This window comes from Rhinoderma darwinii, chromosome 11, assembly GCF_050947455.1.
Source record: "Rhinoderma darwinii isolate aRhiDar2 chromosome 11, aRhiDar2.hap1, whole genome shotgun sequence".
Lineage (NCBI taxonomy): Eukaryota > Metazoa > Chordata > Amphibia > Anura > Rhinodermatidae > Rhinoderma > Rhinoderma darwinii.
In genome coordinates, this window is record NC_134697.1 from 98,961,659 (window position 1) to 98,978,799 (window position 17,141).

The 17,141-nt window shown below is 48.2% G+C and overlaps 2 protein-coding genes across 7 annotated transcripts in view; one reads left to right on the forward strand and one right to left on the reverse strand.

Moving 5' to 3' along the window:
• Positions 1–17,141, reverse strand: part of LOC142663101 (uncharacterized) — a 110,751-nt gene that overhangs the window by 64,817 nt on the left and 28,793 nt on the right. The gene's annotated exons all lie outside the window — the stretch shown is intronic.
• Positions 445–10,344, forward strand: LOC142663497 (uncharacterized). 6 transcript variants are annotated; one of them, XM_075842198.1, is made up of 7 exons: positions 445–636; positions 4,659–4,815; positions 4,926–5,081; positions 5,166–5,769; positions 5,858–5,973; positions 7,743–7,854; positions 8,812–10,344. In XM_075842198.1, exons 2-7 carry the CDS (start codon positions 4,675–4,677, stop codon positions 9,810–9,812), a joined length of 2,130 nt encoding a protein of 709 aa, XP_075698313.1. In that variant the 5' UTR covers positions 445–636; positions 4,659–4,674; the 3' UTR covers positions 9,813–10,344. The 6 variants fall into 6 exon arrangements, with proteins under 6 accessions (XP_075698313.1, XP_075698314.1, XP_075698312.1 ...); XM_075842199.1 differs by having other exon boundaries at positions 445–578; XM_075842197.1 differs by having other exon boundaries at positions 446–719.

Consider the following 17,141-nt stretch of genomic DNA (forward strand, 5'->3'; position numbering starts at 1 on the left):
GAACGGAACGCCGTTTTTCCCATTGAAATCAATGGGCAGATGTTTGGAGGCGTTCAGCCCCCGCATTTTTAGCCGTTTTTCGGGGCAATTTACTGTCCCTCCCCCCCCCCTTTCTAACGGCTTCCATGTCGTGGTCTCGATTGATCGCTGCATTTAAGGGGTTAAACGGTCGGGATCGGAGTTATCTGCCTTTTCCCGTTTCTCCCTTAAAGTAATGTAAAAGATAATTTAAAACAATATATATCATGGGATCGCCTCGTCCGTAAAAGTCTACATTTTTCAAGCTTCAACATTATTTAGACGACGCGTCTTTTTTTCCATACATTGGTTCGTCCACCAGGAATCCGGGACTTCCGGTTATTTGTAGGAGATAACTTTATTGTACCGCCTGCCTGACATACAACATCTCCCACACCGTCCCTGCTAGTTCTCCTACCTTATAAACAAGGCCACAACAAAATGGCCGCCGGTCGCTACTCTGCAGCGAGAGGTAATTGGCCGACGCTCTAGTGCAGTGGTGACGCCGCGGCCATTTTGGATTCGGGCATTTTCTCTATCGCCGGAGCAGCGGACTGCAGGTGAGGCGGTCACTGGCGGGCAGCGAATAACGTGAGGTCCACACCGCGGAAGTCACAGGTACTGACCGGAAGTGACCGGGGAGGAGACGATTATTTCCGGGGCCAATTAATGGCAGCACATAGTGAAGAAATAAACGTCAGGTTAGTGAGCATACACTATACTTACCCCTATATACAGGACTCCTCTGCTGCCCCCTATATACAGGACTCCTCCGCTGTCCCCCTATATACAGGACTCCTCCGCTGTCCCCCTATATACAGGACTCCTCCGCTGCCCCCTATATACAGGACTCCTCCGCTGTCCCCCCTATATACAGTGCTCCTCCGCTGCCCCCTATATACAGGACTCCTCCGCTGTCCCCCTATATACAGGACTCCTCCGCTGTCCCCCTATATACAGGACTCCTCCGCTGCCCCTATATACAGGCCTCCTCCGCTGTCCCCCTATATACAGGACTCCTCCGCTGTCCCCCCTATATACAGGACTCCTCCGCTGCCCCCTATATACAGGACTCCTCCGCTGTCCCCCTATATACAGGACTCCTCCGCTGTCCCCCTATATACAGGCCTCCTCCGCTGTCCCCCCTATATACAGGACTCCTCCGCTGCCCCCTATATACAGGACTCCTCCGCTGTCCCCCCTATATACAGGACTCCTCCGCTGTCCCCCCTATATACAGGACTCCTCCGCTGCCCCCTATATACAGGACTCCTCCGCTGTCCCCCCTATGTACAAGACTCCTCCGCTGTCGCCCCTATGTACAGGACTCCTCCGCTGTCCCCCCTATATACAGGACTCCTCCGCTGTCCCCCTATATACAGGACTCCTCCGCTGTCCCCCCTATGTACAGGACTCCTCCGCTGTCCCCCTATAGACAGGACTCCTCCGCTGTCGCCCCTATGTACAGGACTCCTCCGCTGTCCCACCTATGTACAGGACTCCTCCGCTGTCCCACCTATGTACAGGACTCCTCCGCTGTCCACCCTATATACAGGACTCCTCCGCTGTCGCCCCTATGTACAGGACTCCTCCGCTGTCCCCCTATGTACAGGACTCCTCCGCTGTCCCCCTATATACAGGACTCCTCCGCTGTCCCCCTATATACAGGACTCCTCCGCTGTCCCCTATATACAGGACTCCTCCGCTGTCCCCCTATATACAGGACTCCTCCGCTGTCCCCCCTATATACAGGACTCCTCCGCTGTCCCCCCTATATACAAGACTCCTCCGCTGTCCCCCCTATGTACAGGACTCCTCCGCTGTCGTCCCTATGTACAGGACTCCTCCGCTGTCGCCCCTATGTACAGGACTCCTCCGCTTTCGCCCCTATGTACAGGACTCCTCCGCTGTCGCCCCTATGTACAAGACTCCTCCGCTGTCCCACCTATGTACAGGACTCCTCCGCTGTCCCACCTATGTACAGGACTCCTCCGCTGTCCCCCTATATACAGGACTCCTCCGCTGTCCCCCTATATACAGGACTCCTCCGCTGTCCCCCTATATACAGGACTCCTCCGCTGTCCCCCTATATACAGGACTCCTCCGCTGTCCCCCTATATACAGGACTCCTCCGCTGCCCCCTATATACAGGACTCCTCCGCTGTCCCCCCTATGTACAAGACTCCTCCGCTGTCGCCCCTATGTACAGGACTCCTCCGCTGTCCCCCCTATATACAGGACTCCTCCGCTGTCCCCCTATATACAGGACTCCTCCGCTGTCCCCCCTATGTACAGGACTCCTCCGCTGTCCCCCTATAGACAGGACTCCTCCGCTGTCGCCCCTATGTACAGGACTCCTCCGCTGTCCCACCTATGTACAGGACTCCTCCGCTGTCCCACCTATGTACAGGACTCCTCCGCTGTCCACCCTATATACAGGACTCCTCCGCTGTCGCCCCTATGTACAGGACTCCTCCGCTGTCCCCCTATGTACAGGACTCCTCCGCTGTCCCCCTATATACAGGACTCCTCCGCTGTCCCCCTATATACAGGACTCCTCCGCTGTCCCCTATATACAGGACTCCTCCGCTGTCCCCCTATATACAGGACTCCTCCGCTGTCCCCCCTATATACAGGACTCCTCCGCTGTCCCCCCTATATACAAGACTCCTCCGCTGTCCCCCCTATGTACAGGACTCCTCCGCTGTCGTCCCTATGTACAGGACTCCTCCGCTGTCGCCCCTATGTACAGGACTCCTCCGCTTTCGCCCCTATGTACAGGACTCCTCCGCTGTCGCCCCTATGTACAAGACTCCTCCGCTGTCCCACCTATGTACAGGACTCCTCCGCTGTCCCACCTATGTACAGGACTCCTCCGCTGTCCCCCTATATACAGGACTCCTCCGCTGTCCCCCTATATACAGGACTCCTCCGCTGTCCCCCTATATACAGGACTCCTCCGCTGTCCCCCTATATACAGGACTCCTCCGCTGTCCCCCTATATACAGGACTCCTCCGCTGTCCCCCTATATACAGGACTCCTCCGCTGTCCCCCCTATATACAGGACTCCTCCGCTGCCCCCTATATACAGGACTCCTCCGCTGTCCCCCTATATACAGGACTCCTCCGCTGTCCCCCTATATACAGGACTCCTCCGCTGTCCCCCTATATACAGGACTCCTCCGCTGTCCCCCTATATACAGGACTCCTCCGCTGTCCCCCTATATACAGGACTCCTCCGCTGTCCCCCCTATATACAGGACTCCTCCGCTGTCCCCCCTATATACAAGGCTCCTCCGCTGTCCCCCTATATACAGGGCTCCTCCGCTGTCCCCCCTATATACAAGGCTCCTCCGCTGTCCCCCTATATACAGGACTCCTCCGCTGCCCCCCCTATATACAGGACTCCTCCGCTGTCCCCCCTATATACAGGGCTCCTCCGCTGTCCCCCCTATATACAGGACTCCTCCGCTGTCCCCCCTATATACAGGACTCCTCCGCTGTCCCCGCTATATACAGGGCTCCTCCGCTGTCCCCCCTATATACAAGGCTCCTCCGCTGCCCCCTATATACAGGACTCCTCCGCTGTCCCCGCTATATACAGGGCTCCTCCGCTGCCCCCCCTATATACAGGACTCCTCCGCTGCCCCCCCTATATACAGGACTCCTCCGCTGTCCCCCCTATATACAGGACTCCTCCGCTGTCCCCCCTATATACAGGACTCCTCCGCTGTCCCCCCTATATACAGGACTCCTCCGCTGTCCCCCCTATATACAGGACTCCTCCGCTGTCCCCCCTATATACAGGACTCCTCCGCTGTCCCCGCTATATACAGGGCTCCTCCGCTGTCCCCCCTATATACAAGGCTCCTCCGCTGTCCCCCTATATACAGGACTCCTCCGCTGTCCCCGCTATATACAGGGCTCCTCCGCTGTCCCCCCTATATACAAGGCTCCTCCGCTGTCCCCCCTATATACAAGGCTCCTCCGCTGTCCCCCTATATACAAGGCTCCTCCGCTGTCCCCCCTATATACAGGACTCCTCTGCTCTTAGATGATTGCATGTAGCGTCTTATTACATTATGACTGGTGCTATTATATGATCACTGCGGCTGACACTTGTATCACTGAAAAAAGCACCGATTCCCAGCTGGATGCAGACAGACTCCCATCAATATAGGAAAGGCTTCTTTACAGTTAGAGTAGTCACAGTAAGGAAGGCCCGACGCTAAGAGGTAGTGATGGCAGATACCAGCATGTAAAAAGGCGAGATGATTATTTACTGACGAATGGCATTGATGGTTATAACTAATTAAGCAATAAATGACGTGTAGTTGATTAAGATTGAACTTGATGACACTCGTGCGTCGGCTGATTTAACCTTTTATGCTGCCCACAAAATCATCGTTGTCGGCAGAACATCTTCCCGTGTGAACAGGGGATGCACTTCCGACATGTAAACTGTATGGGGATCCAACGATCGTATTAACAGTTTTTCCACCCCATACAGTTTACATTGGCTTGTGTGAAGTGCCCTTAAACCATCACCGATCGACTTGTAATTATCGGCGATCAGCGCTCGTTATGGGCACTAATCTGCCCGTGTAAACCAATGTTTAGTCTTTTCTTCTTCTTGCAGTGCGGAATTCTCCTAGATGAAGTGTCCGAACACTCACTTCCACACAACAATGGTCCCTTCATTGACCGATCCTCCAGAGAAGCGGAAGAACAGCAGCGAGGCGACTGGCAGAGTATTAAACCTTACGCTAGAGATTATCTACCTGTTGACTGGAGAGGTGAGGGATTCTGGGAATTTTATCACATGATCTCACTGTTCTCTCCCGAAGGGTGAAACATTTTGGGAATATATATAGTCCCATGTATCATTCTCTTTCTCCATGGATAGGATTGCATAGTAGTGAAGAAGACATCTGGTCAATGTATGACCCCCAGCAGCTGCCCCATAAAGGAACCTCCACTTCACGCGCTGAGATGTAGGAATAAAAATGATCAGAAGATCCTGGACCTCACCCACAAGATCATTGAGCTGCTGACTGGAGAGGTGACACTGCCGGGAATGCTGGGACATTATATAATAACACAAGGTATAATGTGTCTGGGTGATGACTGTATCATTGTGTGTCAGGTTTCTATAAGATGTCAAGATGTCGCCGTCTATTTCTCCATGGAGGAGTGGGAGTATATAGAAGACCACAAGGATCTGTACGTGGACATAATGATGGAGGACTATCGGGACCTCACATCACCGGGTCAGAGGGATCTCTACAAGGACGTCATGATGGAGGACCACCGGAACCGCACATCACCGGGTAAGAGGGATCTGTACAAGTACGTCATGACGGTGGACCACCGGAACCGCACACTATCGGGTAAGAAGGATCTGTACAAGGACGTCATGATGGAGGACCACCGGAACCGCACATCACCGGGTAAGAGGGATCTGTACAAGGACGTCATGACGGTGGACCACCGGAACCGCACATCACCGGGTAAGAGGGATCTGTACAAGGACGTCATGACGGAGGACCACCAGAACAACACATTATCGGGTAAGAAGGATCTGTACAAGGACGTCATGATGGAGGACCACCGGAACCGCACACCACCGGGTAAGAAGGATCTGTACAAGGACATCATGATGGAGGACCTCCGGGACCGCACACCACCGGGTAAGAAGGATCTGTACAAGGACATCATGATGGAGGACAACCAGCCCCTCACATCACCGGGTAAGAGGAGACTTTCATCTATTGGAAAGGAGTTTTGAGAGCCACATAGATCCTCCAATCATCTGACCACATATAACAATGTATTCAGTCCCTTTGTCTTCTACAGATGGATCCAATAAGAGAAAACCACCGGACAGATGTCCCAGTCCTCTGTATCCCGAGGTTTGTCCAGAAGAAAATCACAATGTCCTACAGGATCAACAGGTAGATGGAACTGACATTTCCCGCAAAATAAAAGTAGACCTCCTCTGTGTGGGCTGTCCGAAATCTACATGAACCTCTTCAGCTCGATTTAATAAACCTAAATGGAAGAGATGGACGTAGTTTAAAGGCCATAGACCCCTTTTAGCAATTTTTTTTATTTTATTAAATGGATTTTGGGCTAAAAATAAACGTTGTGTTAGGTTTTTACTAAAAAAAATTCAGCCACTATAGTTCTGCAGGCTGCGAAATACCAGCACTGTGAAATCCAACAGACGGGCTGTCTGACGGGCTCGATCTCTGATCACCTTTGACTTGATCATACTTCAGCTTAGATCAGCGTTCCGGAGATCACAGGAGCCGCTAGAGATCGAGCCTATCAGAGAGCAGTCTGTCGTATTTCACAGTAAACGCCATTCTGCAGCCTGCTCTGTAGCGGAAGTCATGCAGGCTGCAGAACGAAAACAGTTAAGAATTTTTAATAAAAACCTATTACAATTTTTTTTCTAGCCCAAAATACAATCAATAATACATGGCGTCCATGGCCTAGAGGGGACTGTAGTTATTTGGCATTAACTATTACAGTTTCCGCCAATGTTTTTTGGTTTGTCCGGTCGGTCAAAGGAGTTTTTCCTCAAATGATTAATACATTGCAGAAGTTATTAGAAAATGCACGTTTGGTTGAAATAAGTGGGAGTCAAGGAAACCTCTGAGTGCTCTTACATGGGCGGCAATGACTCATTAACTGGTTGACGACCCGTAACAAGTATGTTGGTCGTGATCGACAGGACGTTGCCGCATCATAACGATTGTACTCATTGTGCTGATCACACGGGCACTTCAGAGGAACCTCTGATCTCTGCCATTAGCCCCTTGAAGGCCACAATCAATGCTGATGGAAAGTGTGAAGGAGGAAACCCCCCTTTAATCGCATCACAGGGAGTCCCTGTGATACGTTCGAGGCCCTTACCTTCTATGGGCAAAATGCCAAGGGTCCATTAAAGACCCCAGGGCTCTCTGACCATTTTTACTATTGTTAGGGCATAAATTGTTCTGGTTGTCAAGGCCAAAATTGGCCCAGTCCTTAAGGAGTTAATAGTCCCTAGGACCTACATTATTTCAGTCTTTTGCCTTCTGTAGGGCTGGTTCCATGGGTCCCCTCAGAGCATTGACTAGCAGAAAAACGTTTTTATATGGACTGCCAGTGGGACCATATCTGAGGGAATGTCTTGGCCAGGACTGTTGTCAGGGACCTACTGGCAGTTTAATGTCTCACGTGCTCATTTTTAAACTATTGCAGTTCAAGCCTGATTATGGACCTGCCATGCCCGATTAGTCCTGGTGGCGCACAGAACTGTTCCCACCAATGTTTCCCACTGGATGTTTTGGTAACCTACCACGTGCAGGACTCCAGTTAGGGACCGTTCACATCTGCGTCGCAGGCTCCGTTTGTGGCCTCCGTCGCAGATACGGCAGAGATTACCAGAAGCAATAGCGCAGCATGCTTGTTTCCGGTAAAACCACGGACACTCCAACAGAAAGCCGACGAAATGTCTCGAAGTCAATGGGCTCCGCAGGCGGTGTCCATGTTGCAACGGAACCGTTGCGCCCGACATTCCCTTGTTCTGCTCCTCTGACGGAGCAGAACGGCAACCCCCGATGTAGGTGTGAACAGGACCTTAATGTTACAAGTCTTTTTGGCTTTCTTAAAAAGAATCTTCTCGACGTCTGCAGCTGCTGATTTGTGCCTTGTGTTCCACGTGGTGAATCAGGGTGAAGATCTGATTGATTTTAAAGTTGAAGTCATTGCAGGAGACGAGGAGACGTATGTGATGGGGGATCAGCCGTGTAAGGAGGAGGAGATTCCTAAAGAGATCAGTCCAGGTGCGTAAAAAGCAGAAAGTCTCATGACCTCGTTCAGTTACCGCAACAGTCGGCAGTGGCAACGAGGGCAATACCGGAGAGTAACGTCCGAACGGGTGCCAGACCATGACCATCTATATATACACAGCAAGATGGCGGGGCAAAGGGGTAATACTTCCCCTACATTATCCATCAAACAATGCGTCTAACAGACTTATCGCGCTGAACGGGGCGGGTCCGCACAGGAGCCTAGAGGGCAGAAAACAGCATTGCCGCCATTGTTTTTGGTGGTTTCGTTTATTTTATTCTGCAGGTGAGTGCGATTTACGGCGATACCAATTTTATAGGTTTTTTTGTTTTTTTTTACCCCAAGACCCATAACATATTTAAATTTTTTTTTTTTTCAAACCTCCTAGATTCAGCGGTCGCTATTGACTGTTGCATCTAAGGGGTTAAACGGCCGGAATCAGAGCCAGTCAGCTGTATGTTGGAGCCGACTCCCGCACCACATGATCGCCGTGAACGAGGTTCGGATGTACTAGACTGCTGCAGGGACAGGTTACTGTTCGGGCCTCCCCTTGCTTCTTCTTAGGAGGCATCGTTTGAGAGATAGTCTAGGGTGAGTATTAACCCTTTGCCCCACCATCTTGTGGTATATATAGACTCGCGTGACAATTTAGTTATACGCACAAGGCATTGACTAAATTGTTTTGGCAGCACCTTCTTAACCAGAGGTAACGGCATGGTTGTGTATTTTTCTACTGGTATTCGGAAACTGAATATTTGGCTTTTTCCCGGATAATTTTTAGCATTGGTAAATAAAAGTTATCCTTTAGTGTTTAGCTGCATCAGCGATTTTGTGTTTTTTTTTTTGACTTTCCCATTTTAATTAATGGTTTCAGGTAGGTCGCTTGACTGTTCGCATTGCTGCCGTGTTCGGTTCTAAAATCTATCCATAAAATCACTTTCTATTTCTAGACGACCGGATCAAGAACTCAGAGGAACATCTCCTTTTATATCCAGATTGTGAAGAAGATAATGTCACACAAGGAGTAAACGCCATGACCCCGAATACACATGTAATCCATTACAGTGCAGATATATTGTCTGATCCTTCTAATCAGGACGATCCATCTCCTGACCAATCACATAATGTAACACAATGTCGTAACCGGGAAAAAAATTATACATTTCCTGAATGTGAGAAGGAGTTTTTGCCAAAATCTGATCTTTTTCCATGTGTGCACTGTGGCCAGTCTTCTTGGAAATCTTACGTTGCAGAGCATCAGAGACTATACACCGCAGAGAAACCATGTCCTTGTTTAGAATTTGGGAAATGTTTTTCACAGAATACAAATCCTTTTAATAATCCGAGAACGCACCCAAGTGTAAATCAATATCAATGTTCGCAGTGTGGGAAATGGTTTACACACAAAGCAAATCTCGACAGACATGAGAGAATTCACAGAGACGAGCGGCCATATCCTTGTTCGGAATGCGGGAAATGTTTTACCCAGAAATCAGATCTTATTAAACATCAGAGAATTCACACGGGGGAGAAACCATTTTCATGTTCCGAATGCGGAAAATGTTTTACCAAGAAATCTGTTCTCGTTAAACATCAGAGAATTCACACAGGGGAGAGGCCGTTTCCGTGTTTAGAATGCGGGAAATCCTTCACCCAGAAATCAGGTCTTGTCGAACATCGGAGAATTCACACAGGAGAGAAACCATATTCATGCTTGGAGTGTGGGAAAAGTTTTACGAAGAAATCAAATCTTGCTAAACACTGGAAAATTCACACAGGGGAGAGGCCGTTTCCTTGTTTGGTATGTGGAAAAAGTTTTGCTCACAAATCGGGTCTCATTGAGCATGGAAGACTTCACACAGGGGAGAAGCCATTTTCCTGTTCCGAATGTGGGAAGTGTTTTAAGTACCGATCAAATTTTATAAGACATCAGGTGCTTCATACGCATTAATCACTCATATATATACCTCAAATTGGCTTGAATTGCTATACTTTTCCAGAAAGCACAATGTTTGGGAACCAAGGAGGGAAAAAGATGCACCGAATGAAGCCTTGGTGGTCATCTTGAACTATTGTATTCACTGCTTTCCCTCTATGAGTCTTGAATACTTTCTGTTCTCTGAAAATATAGTTTGGATGGATGATCGAGAGCAACAGCACCCAAAACTAAGTTATTCGTTTAATATGGATTTTTTTTTTTACATAGTCAAAACTTTTATCGTGTTTGTAATCCAGAGCAGAAGATATTCCATAGTGTCAATTAGGGTTCCACGTTGACCTCTTCCTCCTTTCCATAGAGGAATTGGGATTTTCTCCAGGATGATATTCCTTTCCTTTCGCTATGTGTGAATTTTATCCTGATACGTTGGAAGCGTTTGGAAAATGTTGATTTATTTATGTGTTAATATTTATTATTATGTGGATTTTGTGCCAGTCTTCCAACGACAAATAAAACATTATGGTGTTCTGTATGGTCATAAAAATTGGAATATGATTTTTCCATGGATCTGTAGTATGCCGTAGTAAAGACGCGACGTGTGCTCGTGTTACTTAGGATAAACAACCAACCGGTCCTCAAGTATATGTTTTTACACTTTATCCTAGTCCTCCAGCACCTTTAGTTAAAGCGAACTTCCGGTCCTACGACATTTTTAATATGACGGGGTATATGGAGTGAAAGTACCTGGTGCCCTCCAGTTGCATTCCTGTCTTGGATCCGCCGCTTTGAGGACCTCTATATGTTTTTTCAACATGGCTGCAGCGCTTCTGAGACACTCCCACTGCTCTCAGATTGGCCGAATCTTCTCACGTTAGCAGTTCTGGCCAATCCGAGAACAGAGGGAGTGTCTTAGACTCAGTCTGTGAAGAGCTGTGACCATTTTGGATAACACAGATGGGACCCCAAAGCGGTGGATCCACAGCAGAAGGGCACAACTGGAGGGCACCAGGTAATATAACCACTTATGCCCCATCACATTTATAATTTTGTCCATGGACTGGAGGGTCGCTTTTAAGTATCAGGATCCCTACCGCACCCCCTTAATTCTCTTAAAAGGGTGAAGCCAACGTATGGACGTAGCCTTTAGGTTCCTGTAAAACATTCCCAGGTAAGTTCCCCCAAATCCCCCTTTTATCCAAAACCATTCCCTGCCAGTCTCATTTCACATTATCAAAGGCGGAGGAGGGTTCTTCACACTATCTAGGGCAGTAAGAAATAGTTATATGGGGAGAAAAAAAAGAAAAGACCAGTGCTTTATCTTTGGGGACTTTTTGCCCCAAGTGGGGTTTTTGTCAGGGTGGTTGAGGTTATGCTCACCCGTGAGGGTATGTTCACACGCTTAACAACATAAAAAACTGCTCCAAAAACGGCTCGAGAAGCGACATGCACTTCATTTTTAAAAACGGCAGCGTAAAAAAATGGCCCGTGGGAATGGAACGCTGTTTTTCCGATTGAAATCAATGGGCAGATGGGTCTCGTTGAGCTCCGCATTTTGTGCCGTTTACGGCCCGAAAAACGGCAGATAATAGGCAGTGTATATACCCTTATGGTTCTGCAGTGAGGCACCACTACTCAGCGCATGTTAAAGTGATTTACTGACCTGAATCTCCGATTCCAGCACGGTTTTTCTTTCTTTCCTGGACCCCCCCCCCCCCACCCGTTCCAGAGATATGGCCCATGTTGTGTTGGCTCCCTATATGCTAATTTTCTGTAGTTTGCTAACAAGGTGTGAACTATCCTCAAGCTTCCTCATGCTGATTGGTCAGGGAAGCTAGCTACAGCAAATTAGCATAGAGGGAGCCAACACAACAGTGGGCCATATCTCTGGAACGGGGGGGGGGGGGGGGGGGGTGTCCAGGAAAAAAAGAAAAACAGCGCTGGAGTAATGGAGACAGCGCTATTCAGGTCAGCAAACCAGTTTAACGTAAATGTCGGGGCTAGGAGGTCTTCGATGGAAGGAGCTCTTCTGTAAGTCACTTGCGGTCGTTCTAGAATGTTAGTATTCAAGGAGGGATCATGTTTTAGGATATGCCAATTACTGTGGAGGATTTTTGCTATGCTGCCATGGACTTTATTAAAGGTGGTAATAAAATTTACTTTAACTGGCTCCCGACCGCCGAATGCATATAAACAGACGGCGATCAAGTTCCTTAAAACCCGCACCATATTGTTTCTCCGGCGCAGGTTTTAGTATGGGACGGTTTCCCGCAGCTAGGCAGTGACTCCTGGTATCATAGATAACTATGACAATAAGAGCCCGGCTCCCTGCAGTGTGTACGGTCCGGGAAATACTGCCGACACGGTCCTTTTATCAGGGACCGAACACGCTCGTGTGAATTAGGCCTTGAAATCACTGACCTGACTGTTAGTATCACAGTGTTTGTATCTGAGGTTCGCGGTTAAAAACGCATAGACCTGTATACTGCTTTTACTTTTTGTGTAATATTATACACGAAGACAAAGGAACTTTCGTATTTTTCTCTGAGGAACAGCGCCATAGAGGGTCTCCGAGTAACCAATAGTTTGTAACCCTTTTTTTCATGGGACAGTAAGGACACAGCCAAGCAGCCCTTGACAAAGCTCACATAAGATGAGTCGTAGTACCGTTAAACTAAAGAAAGAATTGCAGTTAGATTTGGGGCAAGCTACCCAGTAATTGTAGATGACAAACCCTTAAACGACCCTTACTGTAGAGAAGCCCTACCCACAGAGGGTCTGCCTTCCTGATAAGAGAACCTCGTATCCCTGAGCGAACCCTGGCAGAAGCTATGGAATATCATGATGACCACTGGGAAATCCAGAGATACTTGGCAGAGTTGCAGTAGAAGAACCAAGTACTAGGACGTGAGGCCAGGAGTAGGAATTTTAAATAGGACGCTGCCTAATATGAGTGAACACCGGACCTAATGGTTGATTCGGCGTCTCAGTACTCTAGCTGGCTGGATCGATCAGCTGATTGGCTGCCCAGCCTGGAGACTGTGACAAAGAGCCAATCAAGTATGGTCGCAGAGAGTCTAACTTAGCCATTATTTTGGACAGCAGGTTCTAGTCTTGGGCAGTCAAAAATAATACATGGTAGAACCTGGGTCATAGGGTTCCTTCCGGCTATAATAGTACTACATTAAGGTTGCCACACAAGATTTTAAGACGTGTAGGATCTGCTTGAATCCGGTTTGAATTTAGATTTGTAGTCTTCCTTGATGCCGCAAAGGCGTTCGATTCTATCGAAGGGGATTTCCTATTCCTCACCCTACACAAATTTAGTTTTGGCCCCATGTTTATTAAGTGGCTTTACTTGGCTGTATCCTCTAGGGTGGCTGTGAATGATTGGACTACAGACCCTTTTGTCCTGCATAGAGATACCTATCAAGGCTGCACCCTCTATCGTTTGCCCTGGCAGTGGAACCCCTGGTAGAGCGCTTTAGACTTAGTAGGTTTTAATCCCACCCCCAACAGGAAAAGGTCAGTATATACACGGATGACACTTTACGCCTCTTTTACTCTGCTGGGTTGACTGGGTACACTCCTCTGTGGCAATGTAAAGCCTTCCTGGAGCTTCTACAGCTTTTCTCTGAGATAAGAAGGGTGTTTGGTATATCTCTCGTCTATACCCAGATGTTGGCATCGAACCTTTCCCGGAGCTACAGGAAAAGTTTACCCTTTCCTCTTCCCAAATATTTTTATACCTGCAAGCTAAACATGCGCAGAGACTAAATTTGGCTGGGGGGGGGGGGGCGGGTATATTCTATCAAGGGTTTTCTCTTCCTAGTTTTATACTCTCACCTTCCACCGGTCATCTAATCTCCAGTTTTTACGACCTTCTATCCCAAAAATCCAGAGAACCTGCACTTCACATGAACTGGGTAGGAGATCTGGGCCCTTTGACTGAGGAAGACTGGGTTAGAGCCCTTTCTTCCCCCTAGTTAGGTCCTACCATGAGAGGCTCACGCAGTGATATATCTTGCATATGGCACATTACATCACCACTTAACCTCACAGGTTCCACCCCGGTTATTTAGATGAATTCCCTAAATGTCGACTCGCCATCGGTACATTCTACCATTTGGTGTGGTCATGCCCTAAAGTGGTTGGGTTCTGGGACCAGGTTGTTAAATATCTCAATGACGAAATGGGTACTCCCGTCCCACTTTGCCACAAGGCATGTCTTTTTTCCTCCCTAAGCCTAATTAATCTGATTCACGCTATACCTTTCTGGTACACGGATTGTATTACGCTAAGAAAATGATAGCCAAAACCTGGTTATCGTGTCGTGCTCCTCGTTCATGGATTGACTGGCTAATGTTAGAGGTGCCTCACAAGAAACAGATTTACCGACACAGGAACTGTCCTCTCAAATCCACCAAAGTACGGGGCAGATGGTTAGAATCCACAGCAACTACCTCTCCGTCCCACAGTCCGCCCTTTGACTCACCCCCCAGTCCTTAAATCGGTGTTTGCTCCGCCTGCATTCACTATTTGGTCTACCTTCTTGTTCCATGTCTGCTCTATTTCATATGATGTGACCATTTTTTCTGGTTGTCCATCATCACATTTACCTGTAGGTCATGAATGTTTTTCTGCACTTCGTACTAATAGAAACCGTTTGATTGTTCCAGTTAGGACCCATGCACACGACCGTAATTTTGATCCGTAATTGTGGATCAAAATACGGATCTATTCATTTCTATGGCCCATGGACACCTCGTATATTCACCGGGCCGTAGAAAGGATCCGCAAAAAATAGGACGTCCTACTTTTTTAATATACGGACCGTGCTCCTATACTTTATAATGGATGACTGTCCGTCCCCATTTTCACGAACCGTGATTACGGCTATGGCCATGTACAGGGGGTCTTACTTTTCATGACGGAGCCAACTTTCCCAGCTGGTTACTATGTTCATACCAATCATTATTCGCTCCTTTGTGTACTACCACTCCTACTTTCTCTATTTATTCAGCAACTTATTTGATCTCACTGTCCTCCCGAATGGCCGAGGACACGTGGTTCCTAATCACTCTACATTGTGACGTTCTGTATTTCCATGCTATGAAATTCCTAAAGGTCTGGTCAAACCAATAATTAATTCAGAAGTCACATAATTAGTTGTATAAGGTCCCCTGTGTGTAAGTGTCACATGATCGGTCACATGACGTCAGTATAAATACACCTGTTCTGAAGGGCCCCGGAGTCTACAACATCACAAGACCAAGGAGTTCTCCAAACAGCTCAGAATGAAGAAGTAGAAATCAGAGTTGGGTAATGAAAATATATCCCAAACGTTGAACATCCCACGGCGCACCATTAAATCCATTATAAGTGTTACGACCAGCAGGTTGTGGACCCACTGGGCTACTCCACCGGTTTGGCTTAGGGCCACATCTAAGGGCGTTATCTCAGTAGTCTACCTGGTCTTCACCCTTTAACCCACTATACAGGGATCTGGTCTTTGCTGCGGGGTGGCTACCAGCTCGCTACCTTTTGAGGTGGTCCCGGCAGAGTTGCTGCTGGCCAAACAGACAAGAAAAAGGCCCTGGCAGATGGTACCTTGAAGAATGGAGGCCGATAGCAGATCACTGGTCACAGGGTATAGTAGATAGCTGGCACAAGAGGGTAGCGGGACACAAGTGGGTAGAGGGTAGTGGGACACAAGCGGGTACAGGGTAGTGGGACACAAGCGAGTAATGAATAACTGGATACAGGCTGACCACAGATAGCAATAGCAGACTGGTTACAGGCTGGTAATGAATAACTGGACATATAGTAAAATGAAAAGATTTTTCCAGCTCACCGGTGTCCAGCGTCTTCAGTGATCCAGTGCACGGACCTCACCTCGGCGTATAATCCAGAACTTCATGAAGATATCTCAGGACTTTATTGTATAAATTTTGAAAATCCATCCAGTGCGTAAAGACAGGAGGACAGGCGTGTAAAGACAGGAGGACAGGAGTGTAAAGACAGGAGGACAGGAGTGTAAAGACAGGAGGACAGGAGTGTAAAGACAGGAGGACAGGAGTGTAAAGACAGGAGTGTAAAGACAGGAGGACAGGAGTGTAAAGACAGGAGGACAGGAGTGTAAAGACAGGAGGACAGGAGTGTAAAGACAGGAGGACAGGAGTGTAAAGACAGGAGGACAGGAGTGTAAAGACAGGAGGACAGGTGTGTAAAGACAAGGACAGGAGTGTAAAGACAGGAGTGTAAAGACAGGAGGAGAGGAGTGTAAAGACAGGAGTGTAAAGACAGGAGTGTAAAGACAGGAGGACAGGAGTGTAAAGACAGGAGGACAGGAGTGCAAAGACAGGAGTGTAAAGACAGGAGTGTAAAGACAGGAGGACAGGAGTGTAAAGACAGGAGGACAGGAGTGCAAAGACAGGAGTGTAAAGACAGGAGTGTAAAGACAGGAGGACAGGAGTGTAAAGACAGGAGTGTAAAGACAGGAGTGTAAAGACAGGAGGACAGGTGTGTAAAGACAAGGGGACCGGCGAGTAAAGACAGGAGGACACGCGCGTAAAGACGGGGACCGGCGCGTAAAGACAGGAGGACAGGAGTGTAAAGACAGGAGGACAGGAGTGTAGAGACAGGAGGACAGGTGTGTAAAGACAGGAGGACAGGAGTGTAAAGACAGGAGGACAGGAGTGTAAAGACAAGGGGACCGGCGAGTAAAGATAGGAGGACCGGCGCGTAAAGACAGGGGGACCGGCACGTAAAGACAGGGGGACCGGCGCGTAAAGACATAGCCCCTGGTCAGAGAAACAACATGCGTTACAAGTGGATCAGCACCAATCAGTGTAAAAACCAAGATCACATGTAATAAGCTTTGGAGCGGGGTGTGGGGGGCGGGTATATGTGAACATTCCACTATTAACCCCTTAATTCCCCGCTAACAGATATAACATGAGCTTGGTTTCGAGTAATTGTGTAAAATCTAAACACACATTACAAGGAAGTTGCAGCTATAAAAGCCATAATACATTGAACCAAGGCGCCTACAGCCGGCCGAAGCGTAGTCCTATAAATCCAGAAACTGCATTATGTGAACAGGGGGCGACACGTATGATCACTCGGGGAAACTACTTTGAGGTTGAGTGCATTTGATCACCACGTACCCTGCAGGACTTAATTTAAAAAGGGAAATTATGTTCCATTATTAATAGGGACAATACCCCGACCAGCAAGGCACCATGTGTTCAACTGTCCTTTATCTCTGGGTACGGATTGTCTAATGGGTCTGCGGTCATTATTCGCAGACATGTGACGTTTGGATGTGGATTTGACATTATG